Source organism: Perca fluviatilis, chromosome 2 (genome assembly GCF_010015445.1).
Source record: "Perca fluviatilis chromosome 2, GENO_Pfluv_1.0, whole genome shotgun sequence".
NCBI classification, from domain to species: Eukaryota; Metazoa; Chordata; class Actinopteri; order Perciformes; family Percidae; genus Perca; species Perca fluviatilis.
In genome coordinates this window covers 18,944,576-18,966,144 of record NC_053113.1, presented here as the reverse complement: position 1 = coordinate 18,966,144, position 21,569 = coordinate 18,944,576, and the positions used below count along the sequence as shown (strand labels likewise).

The following is a 21,569-nucleotide window of genomic DNA, read 5'->3' as shown; positions in this document are numbered from 1 at the left end:
TGGCCAGCGGCAAGAGCGGCAGAAGCCAATGTGTGCTTCTTTTACCTATATATTTAACGATATATTTTGCATTTCTAATTCAAACAACGTCAAACTTGGCACTGCACTTACTCGTGCCTGTCAAGTTTGAAATCCATCGGACTAACGGTCACACACACACACACACACACACACACACACACACATACATACTGACAGACAGACGTTCCTGCAATTTATAGATAGATGTGTATCATGTGAAGCACTTTGTGACTTTGTCTGTAAAAAGTGTTTAGCTTATTATTATACCTTTCATAAAAAACAGAATACTCAGAGGAGCAATTCTGCTTGATAATGAGTTCTCTTATTTTTACTTAGCTCTATTTTTTACTTAAAGCAGCTATAATCCATGTTTTTATAATGTATTAAATGACAATGTGACAGTATAAAAGGTGCCACTCATAGAGAATTATTGCACATATCAGCAGCTCCCCTCGGCTTTATCAAGCTTATAGCAACTTTTATCTTAGTTTAGGTTGTCCATCCACAACTTCACGGATTTGGCTCCCTTTCATAGCATAGTTTCTAGCCGCAGTAGGCAGCTGTTTTCAGCAAAATAGCTCTAAAGATCCACTGTATATACCTGCTCAGCACCAAACAGTAGACAGACAAAGCAAATAGCTGGGGAACATAGTGAAGCATTTAGCAGCTAAAGAGACTAAACAGAGCTAAATGAGAGTGAATATTGATTTACATACATCAGGTGGACAGAAACATGATTTCAAATAATAATGTTGCTTTTGATAAGTGCAATGTGTGCAAATAGTTCAGCCACTTACTGTGAAAGGTGATAATACATCAGTGTTGTGTTCACAACTTTTTCCCACTGTTTCCATGTGGCCAAAAAAACAGTTATTGCAAGTTTTATTTTACAGAATTGTGGTTTGCCTGTATTTGTTACCACTGAACCTATGTTCTTTTGCACATCTTGAGATGCACTTGGACAAATCATCAGTGATGTAGGCTGGGGTCATCTGGTGTTTCTGGTCTTTCAATATCAGACACCCTCGCCTAGGCGACCCAGCCAGGGTTAATCAGGCCCTAGTCTCGCTTTGCCAGACCTTCCTCCACAGCGCTGTGGAGGAGAGTTTCGCTAGTCCACACAGCATTTCAGGATGGGAGAAAAACGTGCTCTGGTTTATTGGAATTTCTTTAAACCAATCACAATCGTCTTGGGTGGTGCTAAGCCTAAGGCAGAGCCCCGGTGTTGCTGCAAAATAGCCTCGGGAAGGAACTTGTTTTGGTGGAACTTGTGTACCTTCAAAGGTTGTTTTAGTCGTGCAACAGAAAACTCAGATTGGACATATAGTCTAGCTAGCTGTCTTGATTTACTCTGCAGATATCTGAGGAGCAGTCAACCATAGTCCTCATATATCCACTGGAGTTTAAATTTCCAACACAAAGAAACCATGAGGTAATTGGACATCAGACAAAAGAGTGAAATCCGGCAGAATTTCCGTCGGCAACGGAGCAATCCCGGAAGTTGAACGTCCTGGATATAGACTAATCAGGTCCCAGTAGCATATGTGGTCCACAGTTTGTCCCTTTTGATCCACAGACATCTTGATGCCTCTTAGCAGCATCATTGATGTCCCTGATGGTTCCCTTCCTGTTGAGTCCTGGGATGCTAAGGAACTTGAAGGCCCTGCATAAGGACTGGCCGGAAGAGCCTCTGCATCCAGCCTTGATGAGAACTCATTGTGAACTCCAGCACTTGCCTCCTTCATCCGGTTCTCCCAGGGGACAGGGACTGGATTTGATCAAGCAGGACCACTTGCCTTGCTGTTTTGGACATTAGGACTTTGTTTGGCTTGAGTGCGGCCTCTGCAATGGTGCTTGGGAAATTGAGTTGCTTGTATCTTTTGTTGGACCATGTCTTCCTGGACCTTTGCACTATCTTGTAACAAAGTCGTAGAATGCTGCCAAGTCATGCCCATCTTGACACCGCTGTTCCAATCAGCACAGTGGTCACATGGAAACTACATCCTGGCTTTAGGTGTATAATCAACATGTCAACATGTCAACAACAATTTAAAACTTTTCAAACTACTTTCAGCCATATCTTATCTAGTCTCTTCATCTTCCTGCTGTCCACACAGAAAAACATACACATAAACACACACACAGGAGTAAAACTAATAATGGAATGAGTGGACAGAAGGAGAGATAAGCGAGAGAGTGAGCAGGCCGCTGTTGAGCCTCTTCTTTTCATTTGATAGGATGGTTATCAGTTTTATTTGGCGTGATACAGTTTGTTTCTAACACCACAATAAGACAGTTTGACAGAAAACTTTAATTGTCAATCTTACAGCCCACAGGCCTGACACCAGCAGTGTGAAAAAACAATCTGTTCTTTCTTCCTTCAATAGCTTAAATGTAGAAATAACCATGCAAAAAAGCATGGCTACAGTGTTGACTAATTAAAAAACTACATTGTGCACGTAGGAATGTCTGGCATTGGTATCTTCTAGTTTGAGCAGAGTCTACAGCTACATTGGCAGCTCTTTGATGCAATACTTATATATACTGTAGACTGACATACCATAACTTGTGTTATGTTTTGAAGACAAAGACATACTTTATTAATCTTACAAGGGGAAATTAAATTTTTTTCACTCTGTTGTTAGTTACAGACGTTACACACAGGCCTGAAATACACAGACAGGATCTATATAGAACATGCACAAATGGAGAGTGAGGGGGCGGCCAGTGAAAGCAGGAGTTTGGTGCCTTGCTCAAGGGTACATTGGCAGTTCCCAGGAGATGAACTGGCACCTCTCCAGCTACCAGTCCACACTCCATTCTTGGTCGGTACTGTGTCTTGAACCGGCGCCCCCTCCAGTTCCCAAGCCAAGTCCCTACGGACTGAGCTACTGCCACCCCACTTGACACTTGTCACTTGAAAGTTATAACTATAAAATATTTCTTCCTATCAAACCCATGTAGACACGCAAACACGCACCGCTTAGCAAAAGACTTGAGTGACAGATTATGAAACACTAATGAAAAAACAACAACTGCATATTCATATCCATCGTTTGTGTGTTGACTATGGCTCTGAGCCTTGTGTACTTATGTGTCCACGCAACTTGTGTGTGAGTTGGGTGCACTCGTGACTTAGCATGCTGTTTTACCTTTCAACATCCCCAAATTAAAACTGACCCATGATATTGTCCGTCCCAGCAATTAGTCTTAACCTCAGACTGCAGTTCAGGTTTCTAAAATATTAGGGAATAATTAGATAATACAACATAGGTGTTTATGTTTTATATGTTTGCATTTTACTGAATGCGTGAGTGAATATTCACCTTGACAACTTGACAACAGTAGAGTTATATGGCATCTAAACAATACTACTGGAATAATTCAATGAGTATATACTAGGGTGACCAAACGTCTTCTTTTGCCCGGACATGTCCACTTTTTACCTACTGTCCGTGGCGTCCGGGGGGGGAGGGAGGGAGTTATAAATTCTGAAAATGTCCGGTTTTCACTGTTTTTCATGGGACCATTAAGCGTGCACTTAAATTGACTGGCGCTTTGCACACAATACTATGGTACTTTGTTGTGTACGTAATTCCCGAGAGGCTGCCTTGTGGGTGGCTCTGCGACGCGCACATACGAAGCTGAAGCCGAAGCGTTTCCTGCTAAAGATTTCCCACCATGGTCAGAAAACACAGGGGAGACACTTTGTTTCTCTCACTATGACTCTAGAGTCAGTAGGACTCGCTCGCTGTTACTCTCACTTCTCCCTCGCTCTATATCACCCACTCCCCACACACACACACACACACACGCCGGCTCGACGCACACACTAGCGCACAAGTATAAACATCAGGCCACTTACAACCATAAAACAAGACTAGTGCAGCTTCACAGTTGAATAAAAATGTCCTTGTCGGGACCGGACATTGTGTTTATTATTCATCTTATTACATTGAAAAGGTATTAAGAGATATTTTGTTGAAGCTGGATTTTCTAACACAGAAGAGGTCATATTTAGAACATTATTTCATATTATTTATTTATTTTAAAAGAGAGCTATTATTTTGTTACAGGTTGTTACAGATTTTATTTTATTACAGAAGTTATTTTTGCACCATTGATGCATAATAAAGCATGTTCATTAACCTCTGAGAAGCCTGTCTGGATTTGTCTCGAGGCCGGGCCGAGTGTCCTCTTTTTTGGAAATCAAAATATGGTCACCCTAGTATATACAATGTGTAAGTAACAATAACATGTAGGCTGTACATGATTATACTTGTATAGCTGTTGTATAAAAACATTGTATACCATACTTGTTTGATGTTTCTATTTCTCTACAAAATTTAAATGAAGGGAAAATCATATACAGACACCGCATTGATGATCATTGAGTAAGAAGAGCTGAATAAAAAATGTAATCTTTAGAACATGCAGTGTAGGAGATGTGACCGGTTATTAAAAATGCATGCACCACATGTCAATACTACTCGTTATGAAAGAAGATTTTTGAAACAAGGGTTGGACCAATGTTTGCAATAAATCAGTCTCAAAGTATGTCCATGATACACAAAGTGAATGTAACCAGTGGATTATCTTTATTTCAGTTCAATTCAATTTTATTTATAGTATCAAATCATAACAAGAGTTATCTCAAGACACTTTACAGATCACAAACCTTGGACAGACCCAGGCTCTTGGTAGGCGGTGTCTGACAGTGCCGGTTGGGGGTGTGATGAACAGTGGCAATAATAGTCACAATAAAGATAATGGAACTATGACTAGAAATAGTAGTTGTAGTAGTTCATGGTGTAGCAGGGCACTGCAGGGCATAGCAGGACGTAGCAGGGCACTGCAGGGCGTAGCAGGGCACTGTAGGGCATAGCAGGACATAGCAGGGCGTAGCAGGGTGTACCAGGGTGTAGCAGGGCGCGGAGCAGGACCACGGTGACAGCTGCAACCATGATTTAGGTGCCACCCTAATCCAAGGAAAACTGCGGGTCGAAAAAATATAAGGACTACGGGGAATAAGCTCCCCAGAGTTAAGTTAGTAACAAGCATTTCTGGGACATGGATGCACACAGATGGAAAGAGAGAGGAGCTTAGTGTGTCAAAGGAAGTCCCCTGGCAGTCTAAAACTATAACAGCATAATTAAGAGCTGGTGCAAGGCAAACCTGAGTCAGTTCTATAAGGGTTGGTAGATGAATCTGACTATGAAGAGAAACAGACCTATAGTTAGGTAAACCTATAATACACATGTTTTTACCTATAAAATACATTTTTATTGAATAGACAACAAACCAGACTATGACATCATAATGATTTTCTTTTTAAAGTTTGATTATATCTTAGAGTCATTGCAAGTTTAAAAGGTGGTTGCTGCTGAAAATGCTGAATGCACAGCAAGGAAGCTCAATCTTAAGAGGCTAGTATGTGACAACTTTGAAGTGAGGATTAAGATGCAGAGACATGGAGAGAGATGGTTGTTGTGATTTTCTCTCACACACGGGCCATTTAACTTCACAGCTATTGCTCTAATCCAAATGTCCAGTGCAAAGACCAGGCTGTCACAGGTGTAGAGGATGACCGATCAACACAGGCAGAAGGACTTGTGCTAATTAACACACAAATCAAAGGGAGAAACTAAACCTAGAGCGCTTTTAGAGAACAGAGAAACTTTACTAAACTTCACTCTGACACAATTCCGACAAACTGATAAACCTGATAAATTTGATAGTGACACAGTTATACATTATGTTGTACATTATGTAGGGCCAATGCCCTACACAATATGTATGTATGAATGTATATATATATCTATATATATATATAGATATATATATATATATATATATATATATATATATAGATATATATTAGATACATAATCTGCATAGTTTATTTAGCAGTCTTCTGCTATGTTTCTTGCTTTGGAAAAGGTTTGACAAATCAAAAACCTTCATGGATGCCAAATTCATAATACGAAGAGTAATAATTGAACGTGTTTGCCATTGCAGGTGTCCTGTTAACAGTTTTACAAACATCTCTTTTATAGTGGTGGTCTACAGGGAAAATGCTTTTTGGGCCACACTGTATTTTTGTGGTTGCAGTACTGTGTGTGGCCACTGATACAAGTTGGCAGCAACCCATTGTGGATTTATTGCCACTCACTTTTTCACGCATTCACTTTACGCACAATCACGCATCCTCTAAAATTCTCCTCACAGTCTTCACACACCTTGTCAATATTATTAGAAAAATCACATAGTCAACTGAGTCCACAGGCTAAGTAATATGCATCATAACAGCAATTTCTATCTAATTTTTGCTAACATTGGCTAATATTAGCCAACCAGGCCACTGGTCATATCAGACCAAAAAATAGCAGCTCAACCCTTGAGTGTATTGAATTGAGCAAAGGGGCATTTTTATTGCTTATGATTTCAACTCACAGGTAAGAGGAAAAGAAAGTGTTATTTCTTCTTCTGAGAGTTAAACCATCTAGCTTTAAATCATGACAAAAAGATACAGAAAGAAAACTTGCAAACCAATACAACTTTTTAGATATGATATAATGATATTTAAATGGGTTTCAGAGACTTGTAGTGACAAAGTGCAGTGTGTTAGCAGTAAAGTTGGTGGAGAGTCGAGAGCCTACCTCTCTTCGAGTATCTGAAGTCCCAGGCTCTTTTGAGGCGGGGAGCTGCATTCTCTGCTCCACTCTCAAGTATGCTAGTTAAGTGTGTGTGTGTGTGTGTATGTGTGTGTGTGTGTGTGCGCACGCGTGCGCGCGTGTGCGTGTGGCAGCCAATGGTCCTGATCTCAGATAAGAGTAGAAAGAGGATGAATTAAAGGGAGGAAGGAAAAAAATAAGTGGCTCTGCACTTCCCTTTCCCATTTCCTCTAAATCGTCCTTTCTTGCTTCCTCTCTAATCTCAGACTGAGGCTGTCTGGTTGCTGCTTTAGCACTTTTCACCCCCGCTTTGGTATTAGCTTGTTTTCTCTTATTACTTTCACTGTTTCCTTTTTGACTTTTGCCTATGTGTCTGTGTCCTGAATTTGTTCTTCCTTTGTTCTCTTTCTTTTTCCCTTTCTTGGCTTGATTATTTCGTACTTTCCCCTTTTGTTTTCTATCAATTCCCCCTCATGTTTGTGTTTTCATTCTCTCCACCAGGGCCGTTTTTAACCTGCTATATTAGAGTGGGGTATAGAAATAATAGGTGGGCAACTGGCTGGCGGTAGGTAGGCCAGAGTTTAGAGAAGCGGACTAGTAGCCCAAAGGTTGCCGGTTCCCATCCCTAGTTAGATGCCACAAAAATCTGGCCAAATGTCAGCTGGCGTGGCAACCTTGGGGCTTGGGTTTCATTTCAAGATTGGTTGGGACACATTAGTTGGGGAGGAGCTCCTCCAGATCATTTTCAGCAGTAAAAGCTCAATTTCCTGTGTTATGGTCAATTTATTCCTGTTTCTGCATCAATTTATGGTGGAAATGAATTTTGTTATGCTATGTAAAGGAAAACACTGGTAACAATTAAAAATATAAAAAGATATTAATAATTATTTAATTTTAATTAATTATTAACCCCTGGACTATAATAGCTCGTATGTGTTTCAGCAAGATCTCTCCCATATTCAAAACTTTCTGCACATTCAAAATATTATTTAGCCCATCTGTGTTCTCTGAGATTTAGAGAATAAATAGTGGAAATATTTTGAGAAAAACTTGTAATATTATGAGAATAAATTTACAATATTTCTAGAAACAATCCACCATATAGTCATCCGTTCATTATATTACGTTCTGCTAATATGGTAGTATCTCATTCAGACCGTCTGACGGACACGGAGCCCCGTTTAGGACTCTGGTCTCTGGAGGAGACAAGACAAAGTTTAGGGAAGAGGCTGTACGCTGCTCTTCATCAGACGTGAAAACCTGAAACAGCGATAAGTCTGCCGCAGCATACCCGCAGCAGAGTGCGTCCATTATAATCAACTGATGCTGTAACACTGACCACGGAAGCCACGCTGCTCATCTCTATTTTTACAGAGACAGTAAACACAGAGCTACAAATTCGGGTCTGCTTCAGCTCTGTATGTGTTTTTGCCTGAACACAATGATTAGATGGGGTGGGCACAGGGTGACTGGGCCCACGAAATCAGAAGTTAGAAACGGTACTGGTATTTTCTGTGCTATTTCTTTGATTGGCTAAACGCATTTTCTTAACTTTTGATTGGGTAGGTAAGGCACACGGTTGGCTGAATCCACCCCTGACCCTGGCTAGCACCGGCCTTGCACTCCAGTCATCTCTCTTCTCTGACCCACTGTTTGACCAAGGAATTCTCTAGTCTTCAATGTAAATCACTTACACACACTGTCACACGGATCGACCTGTGAACTCTACCTATACTCCTTCCATGGCTTTATACAGGAGGGATGGATGCATGTTGGCAGCGGTAAAAAGATAGAGAGGGGCCTGACATCCTGGGTTCACCTCATTGTGTCAGATAAGAGCAATGGCTGGATAAAAAGGAAATGTGTGTGTGTGTGTGTGTGTGTGTGTGTGTGTGTGTGTGTGTGTGTGTGTGTGTGTGTGTGTGTGTGTGTGTGTGTGTGTGTGTGTGTGTGTGTGTGTGTGTGTATGTTTGCAGGGTGAAGTGTAGAAGAGGGAGGAAGAAAGATGAATTCTTTCACACACACTTGCTAACAAATTGAAGACACATTGTTGACACATGGATGTATACATAAACAGGAAATGGTCATAGTATAGGTGCTAGTGCACGACACACACCAACCCACCAACCCACACACACACGTATGTAGAGTGATTACACTCCCTCAGTCCCTGTCTCTCTGCCTGTTGAGATCAGCGTTTCCTTCATAGTGCCACTGCAGTGTCAAGGCAACATTGAGGGATCATGATTGAAAAGACAAAGAGAGTGAAAGGGAATAAGAGAGGGAGATGTAATAAGGATAAATCAACAGGGAGTGACTGAATGGGAGAGAAAAAATGGCAGAGGAGTTGAGCGAAAAGATAAAAGATATAAGTATTTATGTCTGCGGTGAAGGTTTTTCCCAAGGGAAAGACTTTAAGAATCACACTCTCATCAGGCGGGTGCTGTAATCATGTAGACATATATCGGGGTGGCTGTGATGTCAGTTTACCACCCATGGATATGAACTTTGGATAGTGACTAAAGAGCAACATGAAAACCTCCCAGTGGGGAGAGCAGACCTCGGGGCAGACATGCTGCAGGGATTACAGCGTATATCCCAACTAGCCTCGGATTCCCTTGGGATCCCCCATGAGGAGAAAGAAGATGTGGGATGTCTCGAGTAGTCCGCTTAGTCTGCAGACATCATAAGCAGGATGAAAATAAAGGAGGAGAAAAGAGAAGGTGGAGAACCTCAGAAAGCAGTTTTTGGCTCCTTTATACCGATTTAGTGTCTCCTCTCTAAACACCCGGATTAAATTGTCATTTTAACTCGATCCTCAAAGGGAGAAATAGAATTAGAGTTACACTAGACGTGATATTGGTGTCTTTTAAGAGGCTTCCCACAGAATCCAGCAGATCGAGGAAAAGTGCAATTTCATTAGAAATGATCCCATTACAGCTTTTAAAAGACGTGTGAAATGTGTTTCTGTCACCTCAGGTGCTGCTCTAATAGGCAAATCTTAAAATGATGCTGTAACATTTGAAATGTAGTGATGACAGATATTTACAGTTTTTTTCAATTGCTTAAGCACAATTTTGAAAACAGGGACAAAACACTTTTTCAAAACACTACACACAATTAGCACAACCACACACCCAATTAGCAGAACACCTCAGACCCTTTGCAAAATGAAACACTAACTATACACTAATTTATAAAAAACATATTTTGTTACCATATGAAACACACACGTTTCATTTGACATAATCCTGTTTGAACCAGATACACACTGCTGTTGCTAACCTAAAACACTTTTAGCAATTCTACTTTTCAGTGATTAGAGTACTGTAAATGAAGTACACAGAGAAAGTGCAAATTTACAATAAGTTCACCAAACACTACACTAGACCAATGCTGCAGACTGAGGAAAATATCATTTATTTCTCTCCATATACCCAAATCAGTCAACATGTCAACATGGAGAATCACAACAAAACATGTCCCAGTTTTCATGTTACTACAGTAGTGTGCATACCACGGTTAGCTCAGCAAACAACAGACAACAGACAAACATAAAATACAGTATCCAGTACAGGTTACAATCACAAAAATACACAGAAATACACAGAAAAATACTAGACATTATCTCTTCGCCTAGCTGGATCTGGCCAGAGAATTTCATCAACATCACAGGCAAACATCCTCATTGGCAAGACAACCGTCTTGAATGTCGAATCCATCCTTGCACAGCTGCGGCATCGACTTGGTCACAGACATGGCCTGAATGAGGGGTACCTGAGCCTGGGGCCAGAGATTGTAAACCCTCGCGTGAATATGGGCCCCCTTCCTCCTTGTCGTTCTCGACCCTCAATCCTCAAATGTCACAGGGAGGGGTATCAAAAGTGCTGATATGGTGCATACAATGAGCAGCTGATTACTGTAACTGTAGACAGATTTTCTTTTACCTGTTTCCTTGTTGAAATGTCCTCATGACAGATGCCGCTGTATATCTGCTAAGATTTGGCTGAACTCTTAGTCCAGCCTCCCTCAGCATCAATCTGTGGTTCACAACATGGTCCACTAGTGTTGCACAACTTTCATTTGATAAATTTGGTCCTCTTCTTCTTTGAGCATATTCTCCGGCTTCAGGTCTTCCTCTCCCTCTCCCTCTCCCTCTCCTCTCCCTCTCCCTCTCCCTCTCCCTCTCCCTCTTCCTCTACCTCCACCTCAGCCACTACCTCTGGCTGGGCCTCTTCCTCTTCCTCTACCTCCTTCTCCTCCTCTATGGATTCCCTCTCTCACTCTCAGTCTTCTTCTTCTGACTCCTTCCATTTTGGTTGAGGTCAGGTGAACTTACCTGCTGCATTTTATATAGCGCTTAAACCTGATTGGTGTGTCTACAATTAAGCAATCATGTGTTTGCATACCTGGTGGCTGTGTTTACCCAATTGGTTCATGGGTGTGTTCATTTGAAAGCCTGTGCTTTGAAATTGCAAGGAAATTACATCATGATAAATTTCTGTGTCAAATGCATACAAGTGTGTTTAGTGTTTTGCAAATCACTGTGTGTGATGTTTTGCAAAAAGTGTCTAGGCTAGTATTTTGCTTCTTGAGTGTAAGGTTTTGCTAATTGTGGGAAAGTTTTAATTTTAGTGTGTAAGCAATTGTAAAAAACTGTAAATTATATTTATCATATTTAAATAAAATGGCTATATGTAACTTTCAGTTTGTGTTATTTCTAGCGGCCGCTTTGGACAAAAGCGATAGTGTTTTTACCACACTTGCTGCTGTAAAGGTCTTTTCTTTACGGTGCTGTATTGTCCACTGTAGATTACTGAGTTAGTGTTACGGGGAGGTCATGTAGTTGCGATAAATGTTTTGCTCAGACAGAAAAAGATTAATTTACAATAAAAGAATAACTTACAGATGCATCGTTGCATTTCCAGTGTTGCATACGTTAACTTAGCCTACTTTGGATGAATCGTGAATCACTGTCACTGTGTCACGAGCCAAAACATTAAGAGCTTGTTGTAGCAACCAACGTATATAATAAATTAGATTCATATAGCGCATTTCATGCAACCCACGGACGCTTTACACAAGTAACGTTATAGTGGGACAAGTGAAAAGAAAATAGTAGGCCAACTAGGGCTGTTGGAACAAATAACAAAATTTTTATATTATTCAAATAGTAAAAAAAAATCACTACTTTTCGAATGCTGAAATTACTATTTGAATGTGACTTTTTTATAAATATGTTGGCAAACGTTAGCTAATCTCCCTCGTCTCGCCTTGGCCTACCTGCATGTGTCACTCATGTCACGTCTTATGAACAATAACTTAGCGGGAGTGAGAAACACAAGGCATTGTGAGGTCTAAGCTAACGTTACGTACCGTACGTTAGTACAACATTACGGAGCTAACATTACCTGCCAAGTTAACTTAGTACAAGCGGGAGTGACAGGCTGCGGCTGGAAATCGTAACGAAGGACAGGAAATAGTTTTAACATGACTTTAAAATCAACATCCACCGAGCCAAAGTGCTTATGTTAACATTAGTTAGCTCATTCTTGTTTTCTAACTGCGTCCCAAGGTATAGTAACGTTAGCGTAGCTGGGAGCTTCATGGAGACAGCTAAAGGTAATAGCTGCCCTCTGTCAGAGTTAGCTTCGACTTCATATATTACCTTACCTATTACCTATAAATCACTAAAATAGTAGTGACAGCACGGTTTGGCTCGGTTATTAATGCAGTTAGCATCGTTTGTTACTTAACTAGTTTATGACAAATCATAAAAGTCAACGTTTTTGGGGCTCAGCACCTTCCAACATGACATTTTGACTGTGTCCAAATTCCATATTACATACAATTATTTATAACTATAAATCTTCATACTATAGTACTCTTTTTACATTAACACAAACTGAGTAACCAATCGAGCAGCAAGTCCTCCAAACCATAAGACCATATTGGTTGTTTATTCCTACCCTCTAATACGACCCATAGGAACGTTTTCCGTCCTCATATCTAAGGGTAACAGTTGCGGTTTTAAACACGTCATTTATGTAGTGAAACGGTTGCAGTTTGGTTATATATACATACATATTATAGGATTTATGGGGTCATAACCCTTAACCCATTGCTCCATTCAATTTAGGAACCCCACCTCGGTCTAGATGACTAAAATCATCTTCCCATCATGAACATTCAGGAAGGAAGAAAGAGACCACTCCTTAATTTACTTGAACTTTTTTTTTTTCTTTCTTTTTTTTTTCCCCCCCCCTTTTTTTTTTTTTCCCCCCACCCCAACAAAACAACTAAAAAAAAAAAAAAAAAAAAAAAAAAAAAAAAAAAAAAAAAAAAAAAAAAAAAAAAAATAATTCGGAGATGGAGAGCAAAGGGAAGGAAATGAAGGAAAAGAGGAGCAGAGTGCTCTTTTAAATGGAAATTGGCTCTTCCGCTGATGGCTGGGACGAGTAATGACGACCCCCCCTGACTACTTGAATGTACTGTCAGCATTTTTACACACACACACACACACACACACACACACACACACACACACACACACACACACACACACACACACACACACACATGTTCACATAACCGTCATCCCACTTTCACACATCTAAAAACACCTTTAAAAAGCATGCAAAAACTTACTGATGACTCACACACACATACACACACACACACACACACACACACACACACACAAACACACACGTACACACTCTCTTCCACACCCTCCAGAGACAGGGAACAGCATGAAAGTGTGATGAAGCATCATTTTCTTAAGCACCTCTATCCATCTTCCCTTCCTCACCATATCTCAATCTCTGCTTTTCACACCCTTCATTTTAAGGATGAGGTTGGGAAACCTACCTCAGCTGTATGTAGGTACCTACACAGCTGTAGATATGACTACATACATGTACACGGTGTGTGTGTGTGTGTGTGTGTGTGTGTGTGTGTGTGTGTGTGTGTGTGTGTGTGTGTGTGTGTGTGTGTGTGTGTGTGTTTCCCCATACAAACAGAATACATGAGAGATCTTCTGTGTCAGTATTACATCCACATGTGTTGGTGAGTCTCATAGTTTAGCAGGAAGACACAAAGGGATAGTCTCACTGCAAATAGGACCTGTGACCAAATAATTTAAAGGTTCTTTACAAATCATCATATAGTGTGAAAAATAAAAGTTTAAAAATGCTTCACAACATACTGTAATGGTAAGTGGTCACTGTTGTAACTTTTGGAACTGCACCCTCCAGAGATCAATGGCTAAGCAGAGGTACAAGTGAAGTACAACTTCAACTCTGTCTGCAAGACTCTCTGGGCTCAACTCTTATAACTCACCAGTGAAAGCTACTACAGTGGATGCAGTGTCTATAAAGGCTATGTCCTATGTCTAGTTCAAACAAATAAATCTATCTGAATTAAATCACAAAAGGGTTCAGTATGCTTCTAAAAAACTAGGTCATTATCCAAACATATTTTAAGGCAAAAGTGTTACAAATTGTTATGCACAAAGGGAGGGAAAAAAACATGCCGTCATAGAGAGGGGCTGAGACCGGATGTATCTCACTTTTGTGCAGTCTATCTTCAAAGGCTTTCATGGTGTTGCATTTGGTTTGTACACTTAAAACATGACGGAAGTAGTTGTGTGAAGAATAAAAACAGCTAGCTTGAGATCGAAGTGAGCTTAATTTAGTCTGCTACTGAAGTAAAGGGAACTATATGCCTCTTGACCTATTGTAAACATTAAAAATATGGGTTGAAGAAGCAAAATGGACACACAGTTTCCCAGCGTTTAATGCTACCGTTTTCAAGGTGGACATTTTGACATGTAAAAGAAAAGACAGATATAACTTATACCATTATGTAATGATGTCTTGTGTTCCAGTTCTGAGCCCTGGTTTGTGCATGTTGACTCAGTGTAATAGCTTACTGAGACAATTCAATGGAATGCATTCATCCTTAATGTTATTAGTCTAACCTGAGCCTTTTCTACCATGACAAGTAAAATTGTGGCTTGCAGGTCTACAGTATAGGTGTTTTGCAGGAAATATGCAGGGGGAATCATTAGCATTAACACGCAACATTCATTACCAGGTCCTCTGCCATCATTAGTTATTAAGTGCTTTTTCTGCAATGACATGTCAAAATGTCTTCTGTGAAAAAGAGCTATTACGAACACAAGAGTTATGTTACATATTTAAATTGACATCACAATCCAAAGTGAAATGTGATTAAGGCATAGTATAGTTGGCTAGTGTAATGGCTGACTCTCATCCATAACTACTGTATGTTGCAAGGTCCTTCCATTTCAGTTGAATAAATAGTAGCCATCATACAGCTGCCAGAAGGATGCAGGGTTCCATCTGCAATACCATAATTATTGAAGTCCAGTACAACTATGTGCACAAGAGTTAAAACACTATGCACATAAATCATATCTTCTTAATAGAATGATATTATGTATCAGTGGTTACACCATAACTTCTCATAAAACTGAAGTTAATATATAGTAAACATTTAGATCACGATCCCCATTTTTAACATTTTCATCTTTTCATATACAGGTTACAACAAAATGTAAAAAACCTGTTCCCTTGCACGCACGCATATACAAGTGTTTTATTTTTTTATGATCACAACCCGGTAAGGAGTTTATGCTTCTACATGGCCGTTTTTCATGTTTGCCTTGCTTCCTCTGCTTCTTGTCTTCCTCTTGTATTCAGAAAGAGAGAAACTATTGGGCCCGCTGTGGGAATTCTGTTCAGTGTACTGCAGACAAGCACAAAACTCAATAGAGACCAAATAGCTTCCTATCAAACCACACTGCTTTTAAGAAACCTGTGCTTTAGTGCAAGTCTGTGTGTTGCCTGTGCATCTGTTGTGAATGCATGTGTACCATGTTTGTAGTTCTGTCTGTCTGTCTGTAAGCATCCGAATCCCGTTGTGCAAGCAGTTTCTGTGTGATTTTTGGATATATGTCTATATGTGTAAATGTGTTTTCACCGTTTGTACTGTCGGTGTATTTGGGAGCTCATCCTGCACCTGTGGGTGATAGCATCAGTAGCAGAAGAGTCCTACAGCTTCTCTTAAATAGGACTTCATAGATAGCAGGCCTTGAAATAAACCCTTTTAGGATGGCTGAGTGTGCATCTACATGCACAGACACTTGCCCAGAATGGCAATGCAAAACCTATGGGATGCTTTCACTTGACTAAAATATAAAGCTACAACAGTGTATAGAGATGGTGAACAGGGCTGGAAACCACCAACTCACATAGTGATACAATACATGATATGGGGTGTGTAAAAATACAGTAGTATTATTGTCAAAATGTACCTCAAGAGATAGTTCATATTTTTTTAAGTGGGGTTGTATGAGGTACTTTTCTATTGTCAGTGTATAGTGTAACTACAGCAGATGGCGGTCGGCACACCCCCACTTCGGAGAAGCAGAGAGACTTCCTGACAGGGAAACTAAGCAATGTTGTGCTGTGGATTGGCGCAGCAGCAACACTTATTTAGTTTTTTGTTTCAGAGTTTGGGAGTTTTGGCCTTAATAAATAAAGCTGTGTTCAATAGAGTCTGAGCCTTTAAAACACACACAGAGCAACATGAACACAATGCTATTATTTTAATGTCAGACATAGACTGGCGAAAGGCTGAACTACCAGAGAGCAGAACATTTTAATTTAAATGTTTTTAGGAAAGAAAGGAACCTACCTCTGCCTCAGTGACACGACACAAAGTATCACAATACGGATGCCAGGGTATCAGCAAGATAATGTGTTATTTAATTAACTAACAGAAGATATTTGGTATTAAATTAATTTATAACCACCTGTGAGAGGAGCGCATCAGTGCTTAAAAACTATGGCTAGGAGAAGGATGGTGATAGGGTGGGTGTTGTTTTTTTATCTTCCAGAAATCAAAACATTGAAGAAAGTTGTCATTGGCAAACATTTAAAAAGGGCACAGAGACATAGATGTGTTTCTTTGTTTTGTCCCTGTAAACACACATCAGTACAGTCCAGTGGGTTTTTAGCAAAGGACCATTTTTCATTTTTATTGCTGCAGTGCTTCCTATTATTGAAGATAAATGCCACTGCCAAATATTTATCAGTGATATGATGCTATTTGTATGGGTCTTATCTAAACAGAGGCTATGAAATGAAAAGTAAACTGTTTTTGCTTTGTGGTGAGAGTGTATCTGTTCATTTTCTTTTCTCTTCCTTACCAGCTCATATGTCTACTTCAGTGGCGTCACACTGTTTCAACACCCCCTTACCTCAGACCATGGAGAGGAGTCCTGTCTCAAAAAGAAATGTGTCTTTTGGTGTGAAAGAACATTTGCTACTGTACTTGGTCTCTTGATTTATTTTCACGATATTCTGCACCCGCGCTCCTTGTAACTCATTTGCCTTAACACAGTACCAGCGGGTCCCTTCTTCATTATATTTGAGGGCGGTGCACTTCACAGCCTCTGTTTAAAATCACACAAAAATCCTTTGTGTGAAAAAAGGTAAAGATCCCCTCCAATGTGCTTCATATCGTCCCATTTCCTTATTAAATGGTGATTATAAGATTCTATCTACAATTTTAGCTGGCCGACTGGAGAAGGTCTTACCTCGGATAATATCTACTGATCAAACTGGTTTCATTTTAAACAGACATTCTAGCTCGAACTTAAGAAGACTCCTGAACATTGTGTATTCCTCTTCAGCATCTGTTCCTGAAATGGTGATCTCACTCAATGCTGAAAAAGCATTTGACCGAGTTGAGTGGCGCTATCTTTTCTCGGTGCTGAAACAATTCGGATTTGACAATGCGTTTATATCTTGGGTTCAACTTCTGGCTGCTGTGGTTACCAATGGACAGCAGTCCAAATACTTTTCCCTTGGTAGAGGTACCCGTCAGGGCTGCCCCCTATCCCCTCTCCTCTTCGCTATAGTCATAGAGCCACTAGCCATTGCCCTGAGACAATCTGCGGAGTTTTCAGGCATAGTGCGAGGTGGGCTTACGCATAAATTATCTCTCTATGCCGATGACTATGCCTGCTTGTCCCCGCTGTAAAAGTCAGCCAGCTGACCACATACATATGTTCTGGTCTTGCCCTTATCTCAAGACATTTTGGGCAGACATATTTCAGGCCTACTCCAAAGTGTTTGGTATAGACATCCCTCCAAACCCAATATGTGCCATATTTGGCTTTACACAAGAAACAAAATCTCTTAAAGGCAGGGCTTATGCTGTTATAGCATTCACCTCTTTGCTTGCTAGACGCCAGATATTACTCCTGTGGAAGGAGCAAACACCACCCACATTCAGTAGATGGATGAGAGACATTATGTTTTTCCTGAAACTGGAGAAAATTAGATACACACTGAAAGGCTCCACACAGAGCTTTGAAAGGACTTGGACCCCCTTCATGACATACTTTGAGAGCTTACAAAGACCCTTACAGGAAACTGACTAGATGATGACACTTTTTCTCTTTTTCTCACCCCTGTGATTTAGCATTCATTTATTTTTTGGGTAAATTTTAATTTTAATTTTAATTTTAATTTTAATTTTAATTTTAATTTTAATTTTAATTTTAATTTTAATTTATTTTTTACTGTGTTTATGTTTATAGGTATTTACTTTATAGTAACATACTTTACTATACATATTAATGTGCCTATTTCTTAGGACAGACTGTAGGGTTTGGACTGGATGGGGTTGAGATTGGGATGAACGGATTGGATTTGAAGAAGATTTGAACTGCTTTTTGTTCAGAATTGTCTTTTTACTGGCAAAAATCAATAAAATGTGTTAAACATAAAAATCCTTTGTGTGTTATGAGCACTAGTGCAGTATCACAAGGCGTGACATTCAATACACTGACCTAGTGTATGGCGGCAGATTCAAAGAGTCAAAAGTGTACACATGGGGAGTTAAAAAAGTTATAATAATAATAACCTACCAGTCTTTCAGCAACCAACAAAATAGACTGCACCCACAGGGAATTTTGTAGTGATCAGGTCCATCAGGTCAGTCAATCTTGGATGCTTTTGCATCTATTTTGTAGTCCATTAGATCATTCCATACCAATCTATCAAACATTTGTTGAGATATTTCAATGTGGATCAAACTGGTTGACTGACCAACTTACCAGTCAACCAACATTGCCATCCTTTTAAGCCACTCAACTAGTGTAGCTAAAAGCCAGTGGCAAATGGGAATGACACATGGAAAGTGTCAGCAAATTAAATGATTGGCCCACTCTTTCTTCCTTAAAGTGGCAATGACAAAAAACAGCTGGTCAGTAGGAGAATGCATGTAAATTACGTTCTCTGGCCTACCTCTATGTCGATATCTGATTGTACCAGGATTGGTGAACGGATGCTGGGCACTGCCACCTCTAGACAAGTAGCCTACAGGCGTTCACTCCATGAGATTAAAAACTATTAAGAGATGATGAGAGTGAAACCACCTCAGAAAGTCAGCACCTTTCCCTATCCCTCATGTTTGTCCAATGCTCTCTAACCCATAAACCTTAATCACCCACTTCCAAACTCAACCCAACCCTTCCTCACATATGCACATTACGTCCTCAAACCATTACTCCTCATTTATCCTTCCAGGTTCCCTCACTTTTTCCCATGCATCTTTAAGCAGTCTCTGCCCTGTTCTCCCCTCCCTCTTTGAGTGTGGAGCCAGCTTGGCAGAGTTAAAGCCAAGTCCTCGACAGGTCATTTGACTCCCAGTTGTCGATGGAGTATGTTATTTCCAGAGCATTTGCTACACTCTCATTCCAACCTAAATCTAAAAGGTGCATTGCATTCCTATACTCGATCACATAGCAAATACAAAGGCAAACCAAAAAATGTACTCAGTAAACACGTAACCTACTGGATTTGAAGATGTTTGTAGCTTTTTTGTACCGACTCATTTCATTGCTGCATTGCAGTACACTGTAGCAATAGATTATTTGTGAGAATGTTGACAGCTTCTTCTAGCATCCACACTCCATCTAAACAATATTTTAAAGTTTCTCATTACTTTGAGATTCTTAGTCAATATTCTGAGATACTAAGTCAATACCAGCTATTGCTGTGGGCTTTAACTCTGGGTCTTAAGTCATTGCTTATGGTTCTAAAAATGTGGGACTAGCTATACCCGACTAGCTCTGAGGCATGAACCTACAAACGGGAATAAATAATAAGATGATATACATAGTGGTAATCAACAGGTAGGAAGACATAGCCATAAAGTATATACAGTAATGGTGTGAAGAAGAAATGCATTTGAGAAAAAGATACAGGAATGCATAAATCAGCAGAGCCTTTTGTGTCTGTGCTATCTTTTTGTGTGTGGTTTTGTTCTCATTTAGCGGGCACCATTGTTTGTGCCTATTCTCATCACAACCAGTGACAATCCCATAGTACCAGTGCTGCAGCAACCCACAGCGCTCGCAGTCTGGAGGAGGTAAATCAGCTACAAAACAGATGCAGTATTTGTATGTGTTCGAGCATGAGGTAGTGAGTGTGTGAGGAAGCGAACATGGCAGATTTAACAGGCTGGTGAGCAACAAAGAGCTGATCCCTTTCTTCTTCTCCAGTGAGCTCGGTTTCATGCTTATGCCTCCAGCCCCTAGCTAGCAATGCTCCATAGATAGACTGATATATATATAGATAGATATGAACTCATTTGTGTGTACTAACAACACTAATGGGATAGGATGGTATAGAGTTTGGAGACCAATTAATTTTGAAATGGTATATAGTTTGTTCTTAGAGAACTAGTCCCATACAGTTATGATGCAATGATGCTAATGTATGACAACAGAAGGTAACTGGACTGACAGGCTTCTGACTGAGCATATGGTTGAAATCTGTGTTGACAGTATTTATGGATATGATGGGTATGCAGTTAGAAAACTCTGATATTAATTGAGATTGGCTCACTGTAAGCAAAACTCATATAAATACTAAACAGGCAACATCATTTTGCAGTTCAATCTCTCTCATCTCCAGACGATACTGTTCAAAGACAAACACAAATTCACAACACAAAGGCTGGGAAAAATGAAGGGAAAAGCAAAACCATCACCATACCACAAAATAATAGCCTGCCCGGACAGAAAACACAATTTGCAGCTGACAGGACAGACAGTGACAGAATAATGACTACTGCCCCTAATGCAGCCACTGCACTGCACTCCAACAACAATGCAGCAATTTCATTAGCCAGGCACATTCTGCCAAAAGGATATTGAGTTGTGATGCCAGAAATATTATTGACAGTGAAGAATTGGAAATGGAGTCTTGTTTTGATGGAAGCCTAAGTGGACAAAATGAGGCAGAAAAACATGCAATAACAAAAGCAGTGGGCTTGTGAAAATCAGATATCATTTCAGATAATCATCTGTAGCAGGGTTGGTGTTTCCATGACAGACTGCAGTTTCATTTATCCTCTCTGCCATCTCTAACACCATCACTCTTACATCTACCTCTTTTCCCAGATTGGAGTAAGCGAGTGGACTATGAGCCAGGAACAGGAAGTAAGCAGCTGTTTCCTAAAATGCACCTGGAGACCTGTGGCGGACCGCTGTCGTCAGTGAGGACCACAGTGGAGCTACAGACCAGCCACATTGGAAAAGGCTGTGACCGCGAGACCTATTCTGAGAAATCTCTACAGAAACTCTGTGGTTGGTTCTGCAAACAAAGACTTTTCTGTTGTGTTTTGAATACCATATTGTGTGACCAGAATAACAAGCATCTTAGATTGAGTGTGCATTTCTGGCATGTAGCAGTAAATCACAAGAGAGTTGGACCTGTGGCTATTAGGATAGTGGTGGATATGTAGAATGACTTCTGACTGAGGCGGAAA

General features: G+C 40.2%; 1 protein-coding gene across 1 annotated transcript in view; it reads left to right on the top strand.

Annotated features, from left to right (window-relative positions):
• Positions 1-21,569, top strand: part of LOC120547915 (calsyntenin-2-like) — a 248,888-nt gene that overhangs the window by 175,549 nt on the left and 51,770 nt on the right. Inside the window, exon 6 of the mRNA XM_039783743.1 lies at positions 21,202-21,387. Coding sequence (XP_039639677.1) covers positions 21,202-21,387 — 186 coding nt within the window. The remainder of the gene's footprint in view (positions 1-21,201; positions 21,388-21,569) is intronic.